At 30.2% G+C, this 16,060-nt stretch overlaps 1 protein-coding gene across 1 annotated transcript; it reads right to left on the reverse strand.

Annotated features, from left to right (window-relative positions):
* Positions 1-2,347: 2,347 nt before the first annotated feature.
* LOC114190220 (D-tagatose-1,6-bisphosphate aldolase subunit) lies at positions 2,348-5,640 on the reverse strand. Its single transcript, XM_028079019.2, has 5 exons — positions 5,303-5,640; positions 4,871-4,971; positions 4,099-4,215; positions 3,888-3,989; positions 2,348-2,679 (listed from the first exon to the last, which is right to left on the reverse strand). The coding sequence occupies exons 1-5, from the start codon at positions 5,517-5,519 to the stop codon at positions 2,509-2,511; spliced, it is 708 nt and encodes a 235-aa protein (XP_027934820.1). The 5' UTR covers positions 5,520-5,640; the 3' UTR covers positions 2,348-2,508.
* Positions 5,641-16,060: the final 10,420 nt, after the last annotated feature.

The raw sequence follows: 16,060 nt of genomic DNA on the forward strand, positions 1-16,060 counted from the left end.
AGCTGAATTATATGTATGACTATTTTTTTTTCTTGAAATTTTGGTTCATCAAACTATTAGAGTTGAAATACAACTTAAGAGAAAATATATGTAAAAGAGAAGTACTCATAAGAGTAACTATTATAACTTAACTTGGAAGGGCAAGAGTAGAAATGAATATGGTAAAAATCCTTCAAAGATATCTAAGGAGATTTCTCATTGTAGTTCAAGGGTCAAAAAGTCTTACATGCCTACCACTTTTACTTCGTAAAAATAAATTTCATTAAATGTTTTAAAATGTTTAGAGTATAAACACATTATATACATTTAAATCACCCTCTTTGTCTCCTTTTCCAAGCAATAATGAATACAAAGTTTCTTGTGAGAGTGAATTTTTAATAATTAGGTGAATGCTTGGACAAGTGTATAGGGTTTTGATGAGTCATAAAGAGAAAATAATTTTCATACATGATATCTAATTAATGACAAATGGTGCTTAGTCATATGGAAGAAGTTGCTTTAGTGTGACTAGCACAAGAGTGACAAAGAACATTTTATGAACAAGTGTGATGAAATTATCGTGAATATGTTTGTCTTCATCAAATTTTCTATAAAAAAAGTATAAAGATGAATTTTTGTGATATCGTGTCTATGGAAGCCAATAGTATTTTACTTGGTAGCCTATTACAATTGATAGGAAAGTATTATATGATAGCATAATCAACAATTTTTCTTTTGAGCACAAAAGCACAAGGTTACATGGAAACCTTTTTATCACCTAGAGAAGTTAACAAGGAACAAACCAAAATGAAAAAAAATAAAAAAGATGTGAAAACTATAGAGAAAAAAAAAAGATTTGAAAGATCAAGCATGCAAGTGGAAGAGGCTAAGTATTTGAAAAAACATTGGAAAGTACGACATGGAATTCTATGTCTTCCCAAATTCCAACTTTTGCTAGGATAGAAGAAGATACTAGAGATGTTTCAAATAAAAAGAGTATTATTTTTAATTTTTATGGTTTCTTTTATATATACCAAAGACTATTTTTATCTTTGTTGTTATAACGAGTATGTGCTTAACACAACTATTATCTTATTGAAAGTAATTTTTTTAAAAAAAAATGGAAAAATGGAAAAATTCCTCTTTAAAACATGACATTGCTTTTGTTTCGAGAAAATTTGAAGAAAGAATTAAAAATATAAATATTGTTTAGTAGAGTATTTTGAAATATACTATGTACTAAAAGTAACCATTTAACATTAATTTCAATATACTAATTGGATTGTTCATCTTTTATAGATTTTTTAACAAACATCGAAAGTCAACTTCTCTTAAAAAAAAGAGAGATGATATCAAGATGAATGAGAATAATCTTGATAGTTTTAACAAATAATTTAAAAAAAGTGATTCTTTGAAGTTTTAGAATAAAATTTACTTTTATTTTGAAATTAAAATTCATATTCATGGTATTTTCTTTCATTTATAATTTTAGGAGTAAAAATTAATTCTAGCTTAGGTCGTAATTATGTCTATCGCCTAAAAGGAACTATGGTGCAGACAGACAAATGAATGCCAGCAAACAAGGAACCATTGGCAATATTTCAAGCCCAATAGGCAAGGTCAAAGTGAATCATGCATGGAGAGTGTGAGCCAATTATGGAAAACATGAAGATTATCTTTATCAAGAAGCTTTTATAAGTTGAATTATCCCTTTTATTTTTCTTCATATAATTCAGCCAACGCATGCTAAGCTATGAAATAGTATTCATTTTACAATAATTAGCATTTCAATTTTTGACGATGATTTGTCCTATAAATATCTATGACTAGTTCTTGTAAAATAACTTTTGAAGATATTGAATTAGTGAATCATTCTTGCCACCCTTGAATCCCTTAAGAATCTTAGAGACTTGTTTTGGTTCTTAAGAGTCAAAAGTGATTCAACACTTAAAATTTATCTTAGAGAAGCATGAAAGTCAATGTTACTTCAACAAGTAATGCACCTTTCTTCACTCCATCCTAAATCTTTACTCTTTTTTTTTTTCGTTTCTTTAACTATCCATCCACATAATGTCTTTTTATTCTTGTTTTGCTTTATGTGTTTTTACTATAATCTTACTATTATATCAAATATGTCTCCTTGTAGGTCTGCAGTGACAAGTGAGAATTTCAACACATATATGACTACAAATATAGAACTTCAAATAAATTAAAGGGACTGAGAAAGAAATAAATAGTTTAACTTTTAAAATAATTTTATAGATGTACTAGATACTTATTCATAAAAACTTATTAATTGATGGGTTACATAATTTTTATTAATGGAATCATAGACAAATGAAAAATTTCAATGACTTTTAACAAAGTATGCACAGTCAGAACTAAGTGTTCATTATGGTCCAATGTACGGACATAATTTGTTGTACAAGTAGAGATACACTATGACATTAATTTTTTGTGTACATATACAGAGATACAATTTTATGTACAGAGCGAGGAAAGAATGGTTAGGGGACCTAAAATATGTATTTACAGAAAGTCCCATTGCCAATAGACCTTCTCTACAATCCCTCCACCACTTTTAACAGCGAGGTGAAGCGTCTCAGAAGCTGGAGGAACCCCCCACAATAATGGCACTGCAACAGTCATGGTTAGCTTCTCATGTAAATCACCTTTGCTTGCCTTCTCTGCAGCAATAACCTGCCATGTAAAATGGGTTCTAACGTTCTGAGAAATTCTATTGAAACTATATCAGATGAAAACATCTGGATATTGTGACCATCAATGGAAAAGTTGCTTGGTAAATGCCTCCAGTATTACCAGAAATGAAATTGCCCATAAAATCCAGTTATCAATTAATATGTAAGTTGATACAACCAAACGAAAATGGCTGAATACAATTTTCAATGACAATTTTCTAACTGATAGAACCAGTTAATGATTGATACTGGCAGGATAATGGTCTTCCGATTCCGACTTCTACAATTTTCTAACTTGTACTTTTCAATTAAACAAGATAACAAGAATTGAAGCTTGATCGAAAAGAGTTGGTACAATTAAAGAGACAATATTGTAAGTAGAAATTTGATGGAAAACAGAAAACAACAATCAGTATGCACAGCCGTTGGCTTGCTTGTGTTGTGTACATGTGCAAAACTTATACTAATGTGACCCTGCAAATATCTAGGGTGCATTGGAGTAAAAAACTTCTTTAAGTGGCTATTTATCTTATAAAGTAGATTAAGTAGATTTAAGTTTAACTTAACCTTATCAAACATGTCTCCTCATATTGAGAAGTAGACATCTCAAATATAAAATTAAATATTGATAGCATCCAACACAATATTAGTCCAAGAAACCTTGTTAGGATATGTTTTTCATACTATCTTAGAAAGTAAATTTAGGCTTAATTTAACCTTACAAAACTTATTCATAAGGAGAGGTTTTACACTCATTAATATAATAATTTGGTCATATCTTTAACTGATGTGAGATCTACAACAATTTATCAAGTTCTTATCAAACAATAGTTTATGACATAAATTTAGCCCCAAAATTACTGAAAGAAGTTGAAAAGAATTTATTGTAATAAGTTTTACTAAGATGCTTACTGAATAAAGTTAAAAAAAGTTTATAGGAGTAATACGTTATTTTCATAGGCTCAAATAACTAAATAAGTTCCACTAACCTCTTCCAAATACCTCCATAGAGTTAAATTAAATGGTGCAGAAAGTTGAGGGTTTTATATCCCTATTTTTTATCTATAGCATTATTCTTTAGAAATTATCCTCAGACCAGGTAGTCTCGTCAAATTTCAACAATGGTTTGCAATTTTGACGAAACTTTCTTCAACATATAATCAGAACCTGAACGCAATAGCTTTACTCAAAGAAAAAAGTATAGCATACCTCCCCACCATGCTCTAAAACAGTGTCTTCCACAACGTCACTAAGCATCTCAATGGAACGGCAGAAACCAAAAATACAAAGTTTTCTGCCCATATCAAGTCCCTGGAAAGAGGGCAATTCGTATGAGATAAGAGGGCACTTCATATATGAGATGGCAAAGGATGCTTTAAATTCTCGTATAGGAGTTTTAGTTAAAAGATCGAGGGCTCACATTAGTAGCAGCAATATCAAAGAGTGCACCCAGACAAAGACCTTGGTTGGGATCCATGTAATTACTTTCTTGAAACCGTTGGAACTTTTGTGTAGTTTTTGATTTCCCTTGCTTCTTCTGTGAAGTATAACAATATATTAGCCAATTTAAAAGAAGATAGCATTGAGATGTACTGTAAACAAGCATGGGTCAAAGATGAGAAAGGTTCAAGAAAATGCATATTGTGTCTGTGCTGTCTTGGGCTAAAAAGCTGATTCAATGGCCTAGTATTCGATATGAAACACCAAGATACCTTTTAGCATGAGAAGTAAAAGGGCAACGAGCCTAATCGTGTAACAAAATGTAGTATACTAAAATTACCAAATGAAAATCTTATAAACATGACAAGAAGCAAGTTGGACTTCAACCTATAACCGCCTTAGCTTTTAAGGTAGTTGATTTCTTGAAATAGTTTCAAAGCCTATTCAATAATGCAGTCCTTCCCCTCTTCTTATTGGATTAAACGTTCAACATGAGTTTTAGGTGGACACTGCTTTGTTTGGTCCAACTTCAACCCCAAAGAGCGTTTGCGTGAATTCTTGAAAATGTGTTAAAGTTATCACTCATCAATAAAAATCACTGTTAGGATTTTCTCAACATAAATCAAGAAATCAAGATTTTGGAGCCAAATGGATGTGGTGGACTAAACATAACCAACAGCACATTCAAGTTTCCCTCTAAGTTCTAATTGTTAAATTGTAAACAGAAAAGAATGAAATTTTACAAATCATACATCAGAAGAGCTGACACGGCGAGGAACCATGGAGCCACCGATCTGGATCAGTCCATCAGGAGTGAACAATGTAATTCTCTCCTCAGGAACCCATTGAATTTCTGAGAAGTCGCAAACATAAAGGATAACAACTCATCAACTAATTACTACATATACAACTCAAAGCAGGAAGCTTGAATCATTTCTGAACCTGATATTCATCATCTCACCTAGATGCTTTAAAATGCAAACATTGGGATAAAATCACAAGTGAAATGAATCAACACTCACAAAAATCTCTAACTATAAACGTTCAAGAAAAGGCCTTAACTTTTTTTCTTTGACTTATAGAAGACCGAATAAATTCCAATTGCCATACTTCAAGTGAAAACATTGAAAAATGAACCTCATATTCTGAAATTCAGAATCAGCGATGTTGAAGGAAAAGCGTACCGTTAACGGAATCGGACCAGGGGAAAAAGGCGAAGGAATCGTCGCCGGAGAAGTTACCGCCGGGGGAGGCTTTGGGAGCGAAATGGAGAAGGCGAGGATGAGGAACGGAAGGAGAAGGAGAAAAAGGGAAGGAGTTGTTGAAGGTCTTGGGAGGAGAACGGAACGGAACGAAAGAGAATCTGAACGTGGAGAAGCATAGTGCAGAGGTTTCTGCCATTGGAACGGAACGGAGTGAAACACACGCCACGTTAAAGAATGCTACAACGGTTCGGTGATTGATCAAAGCCGGTTTTGACTATTCAATTTATCGAACTCACCGCGCATGCGGACACACTTCTGGTTTCACGCTCAAAATGTTATTTATTTATTTATTCATTTTTATTCCTTTTTTATTTATTTTTTTATGGCTGAGAATTTCACACGGATATCGCACACACACTTCTTTTTCTTTCTTTCTTTCTTTTTTTCTCTTTTGCGTTTATTATAAGAATTCCCTCCACCAGGGAAGAAAATGATTTTTTTTTTCAAAAATAAACTAGGACTAAAAAATATATCAAAATAGCATAATCCAAAGTTTATTTACGAAAAAAACTACTCTATTGTTTAGGAAAGAAAATTGCAAAACGTCTCCTATAAATGATTTTCGTTCAATATTTTTAATGTAACCTTTTAATTTAATAAGGCAATACATAATTAAAAATTATGAAAAATTATATTTAATGAATTAATATTTCATAATATAAAATACATAAGTGCTATTAAACATTATATTCCACTACTTTTATGATTTAAAATAGACGTATAAAGTTTAAAAATAGAAACTATTTTTAATATTTGAAAATAGTTTAGATTTATGAATATTATTAAAAATATATAAAAAATACAATGAATCATAATAATAATTTAGAAATAGTTAAAATATTTCAATATAAAGTAATAGAGAAATTTAAACACATGGAAATTTATAATTAATTACTGTTAATATTCGATTGAAAACTGTTCATACTATTAAAGATATTATAAATTATAAGTAATAATAAGTAATATTTATTTTAACATTATACTTACATTATTAATAACAATGAATGATCTAAATTTATCTTAACTATTAAAAATTACTACTTCAATAATTTATATAGACTATTCAATTTTTTATTACTAAATATAATTGTGTAATTCATAATTAGTTTAATTTTAATTTATATTCACATATATTGTAAATAATTAAATTAATCATTAATATTAAAAGATAGGTATAATTTAATTGACCATTTTCTATCTTTTATTTTATTTTGTTTTAGTCATGCTTACTTCTTATCCATGTTGCATTTTTATTATTTACTACGAAGAACTAGATATTTGAAAGATATTTGAAGATCAATTCACAAAATCAAGATTAAAGAAATTAAATTAACTTTTTATTTATACTCATATTTTTTGTTTTGATTTTGTTTTTTTCTTCTTTAAGTTTGGTTTTCTCTTCATGATATCAATTTGTGTTTGTGAAATTAAAATTCAAGTTAGAAGTTGATTGAAGCTTGATTTAATAATAAAATAAAAACTAAATTGAATGAAAAGTATATCTGTAACATTAGAATAAGAAAAAATATGAAATCTCATTTATAATAATTCATTTTCTCAAATGCGGAAAAATTTACAACATTTATTATACTACAATAAATCAAAATCCACAAACTATAATTGTTGATTATAAATTCCAAGTCTGGTAAGATAAATGTTTCAAAACGTTTAAAATCCATAAAACAAGAAAACATCTTAAAGGCTTTTTTCCAAGCTAGCCCTTATATGAATCTATGTTTCACCAGCACCCCTACAACATCATCTGCTTCCGTGTAACACATTACACGATCATTGTCAAACACAAGTAGATAGTGTGAGCTCAACACAATAAAAGTGCATTACATAATATAATAAATAACCATACAATATTCCAATAGTTCTAATACTCCCAAGTCTCATCACATAGTATATTATTCTCTCATAACCAACCAGTTTCCTTTTCTACGCCCCAACACCTCCTGGGAAGAACAAGCAACAACCCTTACCTGTTCACCAAAACCCGGTAAGAGCATTACTTTCCTTAGGACTTACAAGCAACCACCCTTGCATGCTCACCAAAACCCGGCAAGAGCACAACCCTTACTTGTTCATCAAAACCTCGACTTCCAAATCTTCATATGGACGCCACTTGATTCTACACCCTTTAATGATTACATTGATCGATCCTTGCTGCCACGAGTATTTACTCGCCCCTCCGACTACAGGCTACCACCTAATAGTCCACACGCGGGAATAAATTTGCCACGGCCACGATCCGCGACACCAAGTGGAGTTCTCCAATACGAACCACAGTCCGTATTTGTCCCAAGACTACCAAACTCGTCGGATAACACCGAGAAGGGTAATCTTCCAGAACCCATCTGAACGAGCCACGATCTCGCACAATCCATTAGATTTCCAAAACCACCAGGCTACAACTTTGAGTGGCCACGTGTTACCCCAATACAAGTTGCACTCATAACTGGGCCCCCAACAAAGCATCGCATCAAGACCTCCATCCAAAGCTGTGAAGAATCCCTCACATAATCCATCACTACATTCAAAACCACCTAACATAACATCCACATCGCTAGGTTAACTCGCGTTTTAGACCACCTGGCAGAACACTTGGCGTCGTTGGGTGCCAACCCACTGGATTTTGGTCTAAGCCCAGTTCTACAACACACTGCCTGGCGAAACCACTTCTTGGGTTTTACTCTAGAGTTCACTTTGTGGCCTATCTCCTGGTGGTTTACACCGTTTCACCATATGCCACACCAGTAACTGATAATTTACTGGTATTTGACACTCTAGAATAGGTTCCAATGAACCTATTTACACAAAACACTCAGTTCACACAAAACATGCATCCATGACAAGTAAATACACTTTCATATCATTAAGTTGAACTCAACTACACAATATCATATGTCATACATCAAACACAACCATATTCTTGCTTTTATACATCCCGGAGAATCACAATAAATCCACATAAAACCATTAAAACAAAGTGTTATACCCAACACAAAATCCTAGACAACCAAACAATACAAAGTAGGAAGAACATAACCATTACCCTAAAAATATCGCACGGACAATAAAATAGTAATAATGATAATCATAAAAAAACAACAATAACAATAATGATAATAATAATAATAATAAAGCGAAACAATAAAAATAAAAATAATAATAATAAAAATAATAATAAAATAAAATGAAACAATAATAATAAAACAATAATACTAATAAGATAAAATAATAATAATAAAATAATAATAATAAATAAAGCAAATAATAAATAATAATGATAATAAAATCATAGATAAAATAAAAAATGATAATAATAACAATAATAATAAAATAATAGTAAAATAAAATAAAATAATAATAATAATAAAGATAATTATAAAACAAAATAAAATAAAAATAAAAATAAAAATACTAATAAAAATAAAAATAAAAACAAAAATAATGTAAATAATAATAATAATAATTATTATTATAATAATAAACAAAATTTTAAAAATAAAAATAATAATGAAAATGAAAATAATAATAAAATGAAATGAAACTAATAATAAAACATTAATACTAAGAAAATACAATAATAATAATAATGAAATAAAGCAATTATAATAAAACAAAACAATGATAATAATAACAATAATAATAAAATAAAATAATAATACTAATAAAAATAATTTTAAAATAAAATAAAATGAAATTAATAATAATAATAAGAATAATACTAATAATAATAAAAGGAAAAATAATAAAATTAACTATAAAATTAATAATAATAATAATAATAATAATATAAATAATAATAATAAAACAAAATTATAAAAAATAAAAGTAATAACAATAAAAATAATAATAAAATAAAATCAAACAATAATAATAAAAAAGTAATACTAATAAGATAAAACAATAATAATAAAATAATAATAATAATAATAATAAAATAAATCAATAATAATAAAATAATTATGATAATAAAATCATCATTAAAATGAAACAATGATAATAATAAAATAATAGTAAAATAAAATAATAATAATAATAATAATAGTAAATAATAATCATAATTGAGTCATATATAGAAGAAAAACTTTAAACATCACACCTAGACAGAAAGAAGAATCATATTAATCATAGCATTGATGAGTTCACAAAGACAACTCAATACAATGGAAACCACAAGTACACACATACTCTCTCTAAAACCACATACAACACATACAACAAACATCAAGAAGTTAAACCATACAAGAATTTGGTTCAGGAGAAGACTTTCATGCATCAATATATATATATATATATATATATATATATATATATATATATATATATATATATATATATATATATATATAAACGTAATTGCATATAATATCATTAAAACATGAAATGACAGCTCCCCTAACCATAATTGATCTCTCCTTTGATATCCACCCTTGGACACTCCTTCCAACCTTTTAATACTCTCTAAGTCCTCTTTTCAGGGTTCTAAAACTCCATTTTGGTAGCCACATGAAAATGCCTTCCCACGAGCACCACTCTCCTCCCTCTCATCCATTATTAGCCTTATTAATTATCCCTTAATTACCCAAAACGAAAATAACAATTAACACCATTAAGAGGTGAGAGTTCATTGCACTGTAACATATTATTCCATGCCTCTTTCGTTTCTCTGACGACTACTAGGGTTTCTAGGTTTTCCCTAACATTGTAGAACAAAAAATATAATAAAATACAAATAAGTCAAGGCTAAATTGTGCTAGCCAAGGTTCAAACCAACCCTAACTCAATTACCAAACAATTGCACAAGCATTCAATCAATTCATATTTCATGATAATTTTTACACCTTTCGTGATAATTCTTACACCTTTAGGATTATATTATCACACACCATGGTCAAGCATATTATTAAAATAATAAAACAATTAAATTAATATACTAATGACATACATAAGGCTCAAACCCAAGTCCTCTCATAATAATCAAGTACTCTTAACTACTTGAACTACCATTACTCCTTGCCTTCTTTTTCCATATTAATTAAGTTAAGGATTCCTGCTCTCACATTTATTAAATAAATAAATATTTATTTATTTAATTTTCCCGGGTCTTACAATCTCCTACGCTATCCTACAATTAAGTTTCATATTATTTGTATTTTAAGGAGTTTCTTGAGAACAAATACTAAATCATTCATCATTTTAGGTGTCATAAGATTTCTTTTCAAGGAATGTATAGAAGAGTAGGTAAGAAGAAAAGCATAGTTGTCCAAGTAGCTTAAGAGCTATCTTTTGAAGTGTTGTTGCATGATCTCCATCAACAGTCCATTATGATTTTGCATCCATTTTACCTTTATCCCTTAAAGAGTCAACATTCCAAAATCTTCCCTTCCATATGAAAAGTTTGCAAACTCTATATTTACTTATCTCTTTACATCCACATCACATCTTAAAATATTTCTTCCTTTCATTACTAAGTTCCAAATCTTGATGTGGGGCAAATCTTTGTGAATCTTCATTTAACCATTCATGACTATAATATCCACAATATTAAAAATGATTAAATATGTTTTTGATCCCTTAACTTTCAATGAAAATTTGAATTATTCCCTCTTTGAAACTATGGACTAGTTTAGTTCTTCATCTTAAAAAATGAGTGGATTTAGTCCTTTTTAACCAAATTTTGTGAAGTTTACTTGATGTTTGAAATGCATTTCTCAGCTAACATTGAAGCGAAAATGTATTAAACGGTGTAAACAACTCAAATGTTATCTTGAAACGCGTCTGAAATGTCAAATAAACATAACAAAATTTTGTTAAAAGAAATAAATCCACGTATTTCTAAAGTTGGGAGGCTAAATTGGGCCAAAATTTTGAAGAAAGACTAATTCCAATTTTCACTCAAAGTTAAGGGACCAAAAACATATTTAATCCTATTAAAAATACATATACATAAAATAATATAATATTATAAATTTATGGTATTGTAAATAAAATGTATACAATAAAATGTAATCATAAAATAATTTAAAATATAATGTATTACCTTAAATTTAAAGAATGAGAATGTAACTTTTAGTCCAACAATCAATTAATACTGAGTTTATTACCTAAAAAAAAGATTAATGTTCAACTTTTTTCTTTCTTTCATATTGGTATATGATCTTTCTCACATCTTAAATAATTGAATCTCACATTTCATATACTAAGTGAATAGTAATTGTTGGGTTAGGCTCTCAACTATCTGTCTAAAAAGTCCAAACTAGTCAAGCTCGTTTTCCATCACTATTTAATGGTAAGTGGAGAGGGTTCCTCTAGCTCAGAAGAGAGAGGTTTATTTTTCTCAACCTTTGGAAGAGAGAAAAGAGAGAGAAAATTTGTTGGCTGAGTTCTTCATTTGACCAATGGAGGTATGAGATTAGAGAAATCAATCTCACATTGTTGCTCTATTTGGGTTTATTCTCCTTTGTTCTTCATATTTGAGAACATTATTGCTTTGATGTATTGGTTGGTTATAGGTGCTTGTTTGCGCTTTTGATTGGACTCTCTTGTACCTATATTTGATATTAATGGAACTTGATTTACTAGCTTGTGCTTGTGGGTTTTAATTTCTCACATTGAAAGGGTTTTCTCACATTAAATATATTGGTGTTGTCTTTTGTGATTATTGTTGTCATTTTATTTTGTTGTTTTTCCTCAAAGATTCTTGCAAGTTTGGGGAAATTATTTCCATTGCATACTTTGATATTTTTAGTTCTAGTTATTGTCCCCCCTCCCCATCAAAGTGGCATCAGAGCTCTTTGATATTTACCTTTTTGAATGATGAAGACAAATACAAAGATGGTTTCTTTAAATGGTACAAATTATCATTTATGTAAGGGTAAGATGAAAGTCTTATTGTTTGTGAAGAAATTGCATCTTCCCCTTTTTGCTACACAAAAAGTCAGATTCTATGTCTAATGAAGAATGAGACTTTGAGTACCAACAAGTGTGTGGTTTTATTCGACATATGTAGAAGACAATGTTTATAATCACATTACTAATAGGACAATGATAAAACTTTGTGAGAGAAGATTGAGTCTTTGTACGCTTCTAAGTCAGGCAATAATAAATTATATTTTTTGAATTGTTTGATGAATTTGAGGTATAGGTTACTATATACTCTACCATAGTCTTAGGAGATGTTTTGGGTTTCAATTACAAACTTAGCCCTTAATGGAATTGTTTCTTTCCAGATTGTAAAGAGTAATGCTCTTAATGAAGACATGAAAAAGAAGACACATGGTTTTTTTATCTTAGTGTGAGGTGTTTGTCACAAAAATAGGGGTAGAAGTCAGAAAAATTAACCGAAGGATGGTAGAGAGAAGAGCAGAAGTAAGTCCAAGTCAAGATATAAGAATGTGGAGTGTTGTTATTGTAATAAAATAGGGCACCTTCAAAAATATTGTTTTAAGAGGAGAAAGGAGAATAAAGAGGAAAATGGCAAGCAAAAAGAGAATGATCATGATGATTATGATCGTGTTACTACTACAACCATAGGTGGTGATCTTGTTCTTCTTCATGAATTTGAGTATGTTAATCTTGCATGTAATGAGATCATATGGATTATTGATAGTGATGTTACACCGAGCAAGGAGTTCTTCACATCTTGCACTTCTGGTGACTTTGGAATGTTAAAGATGGGTAATGATGGAGTTTCAAAGGTTGGTGATGTTCGCTTGCAAACCAATAAGGGAGTGTAATTATTACTCAGAGGAGTCAAACACGCTTCAAATGTTCATTTTAATTTGATCTCTGTGCATTTGCTTGATGATAGTGGTTATGACAATCACTTTGGTTTTGGTAAATGGAAACCCACTAAAGGTAACTTGGCTATGACCATAGGGGAGAAAAATTATAAATTGTATTGGACTAAATCTTTGGTTGCTAAAGACAATGTGAATGATATCTATATGGACACATCTTTGTGGCACCGAAATCTTGGGCACATAAGTGAGGAAAGGCTTAATTACTTAGCCAAAAAAGATGTACTTTTGGGACTGAAGAGCGCAAAGTTTGAGAAATGTTCACATTGTATGGTTAGCAAACAAACCAGAGTATCCTTTAAGAAGCAACATCCCTCAAGGAAGTCAAAGTTGCTAGAATTGGTGCATTCAAATGTGTATGGACCATTAAAGGTAAATTCATTTAGTGATGCACTTTACTTTGTTACTTTATTTGATGATTGTTCTAGGAATTTATGGGTCTACGCACTTCAGCGAAAATATCAAGTACTTGAAAAGTTCAAGGAATTTCATGCTTTGGTTGAGAGGTAATTAAGCAAGAAGCTGAAACGTATTCGTATTGATAATGGTGGTGAGTATCGTGAACCTTTTGATGTTTATTGCAAACAATAAGGTATCAGATATGATAAGACTCCTCTTAAAACTCCTTAGTTGATTGGTTTAACAAAGAGGATGAATAAGAGTTTTGTTGAAAGAGTTAAATGTATGCTTTATGAAGCAAAGTTGCATGAGCATTTTTAGGAGAGGCATTGCTTGCAACTATATATGTTATTAATCTTAGTCTTGTAGTTGCTTTGGATACCACGATGTCAAATAAAATTTGGTTTGGCAAGAATGTTAGCTATAATCATTAGTGTGTCTTTGGTTGTAAGGCATTTATTTATGTTTCAAAGGATGGAATTCACACAAACGCTCTTTGGCATAAAGTTCTTCATTTTGACCATTGAGATCATTAATTGGAGGTCTAAGGTTAGAAAACCCAATTTCGCATTGTTGCTCTATTTTGGGATTCTCTTTCTTTGTTCTTCATATTTTATAGCATTATTGCTTTGATGTATTGGATGGTTATAGGTGTAAGTTTAAAATGGTGATTTAAGCCAAGAAGGGGGGCTGAATTGACTGTTTAAAACTTTTTTGAAAGCTTAAAACCCCTTTTAATTGAATCAAATAGGCTAGAGAATTAGAATGTAAAAGCTGCAGAACATTACACTTTCAATCGGTCAAAAAATAAAACAGCAGGCCAATTTGTTCTTGTGCTATGAAAAAGTCGATTAAAATTTCAAATAAATCGGCTAAAATCCTGGGAATTTATGCAGAATGCAGAATTCGCAGATTTAGCTCAAACAACAAAATTTTACATACAAGACTTGTTAAAATCAATATTTCTAACAAGTATACAACCTCAGATTACACAAGGAGGCATGAAAGCACAACAAAGAATGGATTACTTGGTTTTCTTAAGTTTTTAGAGTGATTCAAAGTGAGTGAGATGAAGGAAAGAGAATTGCACAGTTATTTTTATACCGGTCTCAATCATAGAGCTACATCTAGTTTACCAGGGCAACCTGAGTTTGGTTTCCACTATATTCAAAAGTTTTACAAATCACACACCAAAATTACACTTTTGAACAAAGAAACTCATAAGATTTTTGACTCACACAAAAAATTTAGACTCACACCCTACAAGAATCCCACTTACAGACTTAAAATCATATGAGGCAAACAACCAGAGGCACAAGAACAACAAAACCTGATGGTGGCTCTCCTTAGCCAACCATACATGTTTTCTTCAAGCTAATCCCAAGCCAAAATGCCTCCAAGATCAACTAAGATCTTCAATCAACACGTTGCAGTTGTGTATTGTCGAGAGAGAAAGTTTTCCAATGATAAATGATAAGATTTCGCGCTAAAAAACTCAGAAACTTGGCTTTTTTTCTTGAAAACACAACATATATAGTGTGGTTTAAGTGAAATCAATCGATTGAATTTTCCGTATAGTTAGTTGATTTCACTTGACTTATGTGAAATTAGTCGATTGAAAAATAATTCAACTGATTGAATAAGTTACAGTTTAAAACTATTGCAACTAACCTTTTAACTTGTTGAAAATCCATTCAATAGATTAAAAGACACATTTCAACCTGTTGAAAACTATTTCAACAGATTAAAAACACAATAAAGACCAAATACATCAAAGTAATGCTACAAGGTCTACAATGTGAATTACAAACATCAAACATTCTTTCCTAATGATAGATCCATGTGGAGGCCACGCGTTCAAGGCTTGTTTAATCATGAATACTATTAAATCTCCATAACTTCATCAATGAAGGCATAATTCCAAAGTAATGACTCCAAGTAGTTTCAACAAAGCTTCATCAAATCTTCACATGTCAACAAGAATAAATGATGTACTAAATTGAGTGTCTTCAACTTTTGGAGTTGATGGGTTTGGTGTGGATGCAGGTAGTGGACTTGACATAGAAGTTGAAGGTTGGTCTGATTGAGTTTTTAAAAGGGTTAAATATGTTTTTGGTCCCTTAAGTTTCAGTGAAATTTGGAATTAGTCCCTCCTCAAAATTTTATACCAATTTAGTCCTTCATCTTTAAAAATGCGTGAATTTAGTCCTTTTAACCAACTTTTGTTAAGTTTATCTGACATTTCAAGCGTATTTTATGATAGTATTTGAATTGTTTATACCGTTTGATACATTTTCGCTTCAATGTTAACTCAAATATTATCATAAAATGCGTTTAAAATGTCAAATAAACTTAATAAAAATTGGTAAGAATGACTAATCCATGCATTTCTAAAGATGATGGACTAAATTAGTATAAAGTTTCGAAGATGGACTAATTCCAAAATTCACTGAAACTTGAAGGACCA

Source organism: Vigna unguiculata, chromosome 7 (genome assembly GCF_037176805.1).
Source record: "Vigna unguiculata cultivar grain cowpea cultivar isolate G323 ecotype 2 chromosome 7, ASM3717680v1, whole genome shotgun sequence".
Classification (NCBI taxonomy): domain Eukaryota; kingdom Viridiplantae; phylum Streptophyta; class Magnoliopsida; order Fabales; family Fabaceae; genus Vigna; species Vigna unguiculata.

Excerpts from the sequence above, each read along its gene's own strand:
- LOC114190220 (XM_028079019.2), bottom strand. The coding sequence starts at position 5,519 with ATGGCAGAAACCTCTGCACTATGCTTCTCCACGTTCAGATTCTCTTTC. Across the intron at positions 4,972-5,302 it reads CTGGTCCGATTCCGTTAACG|AAATTCAATGGGTTCCTGAG; the intron begins GTACGCTTTTCC and ends GCGACTTCTCAG. Across the intron at positions 3,990-4,098 it reads TTGATATTGCTGCTACTAAT|GGACTTGATATGGGCAGAAA; the intron begins GTGAGCCCTCGA and ends CCCTCTTTCCAG.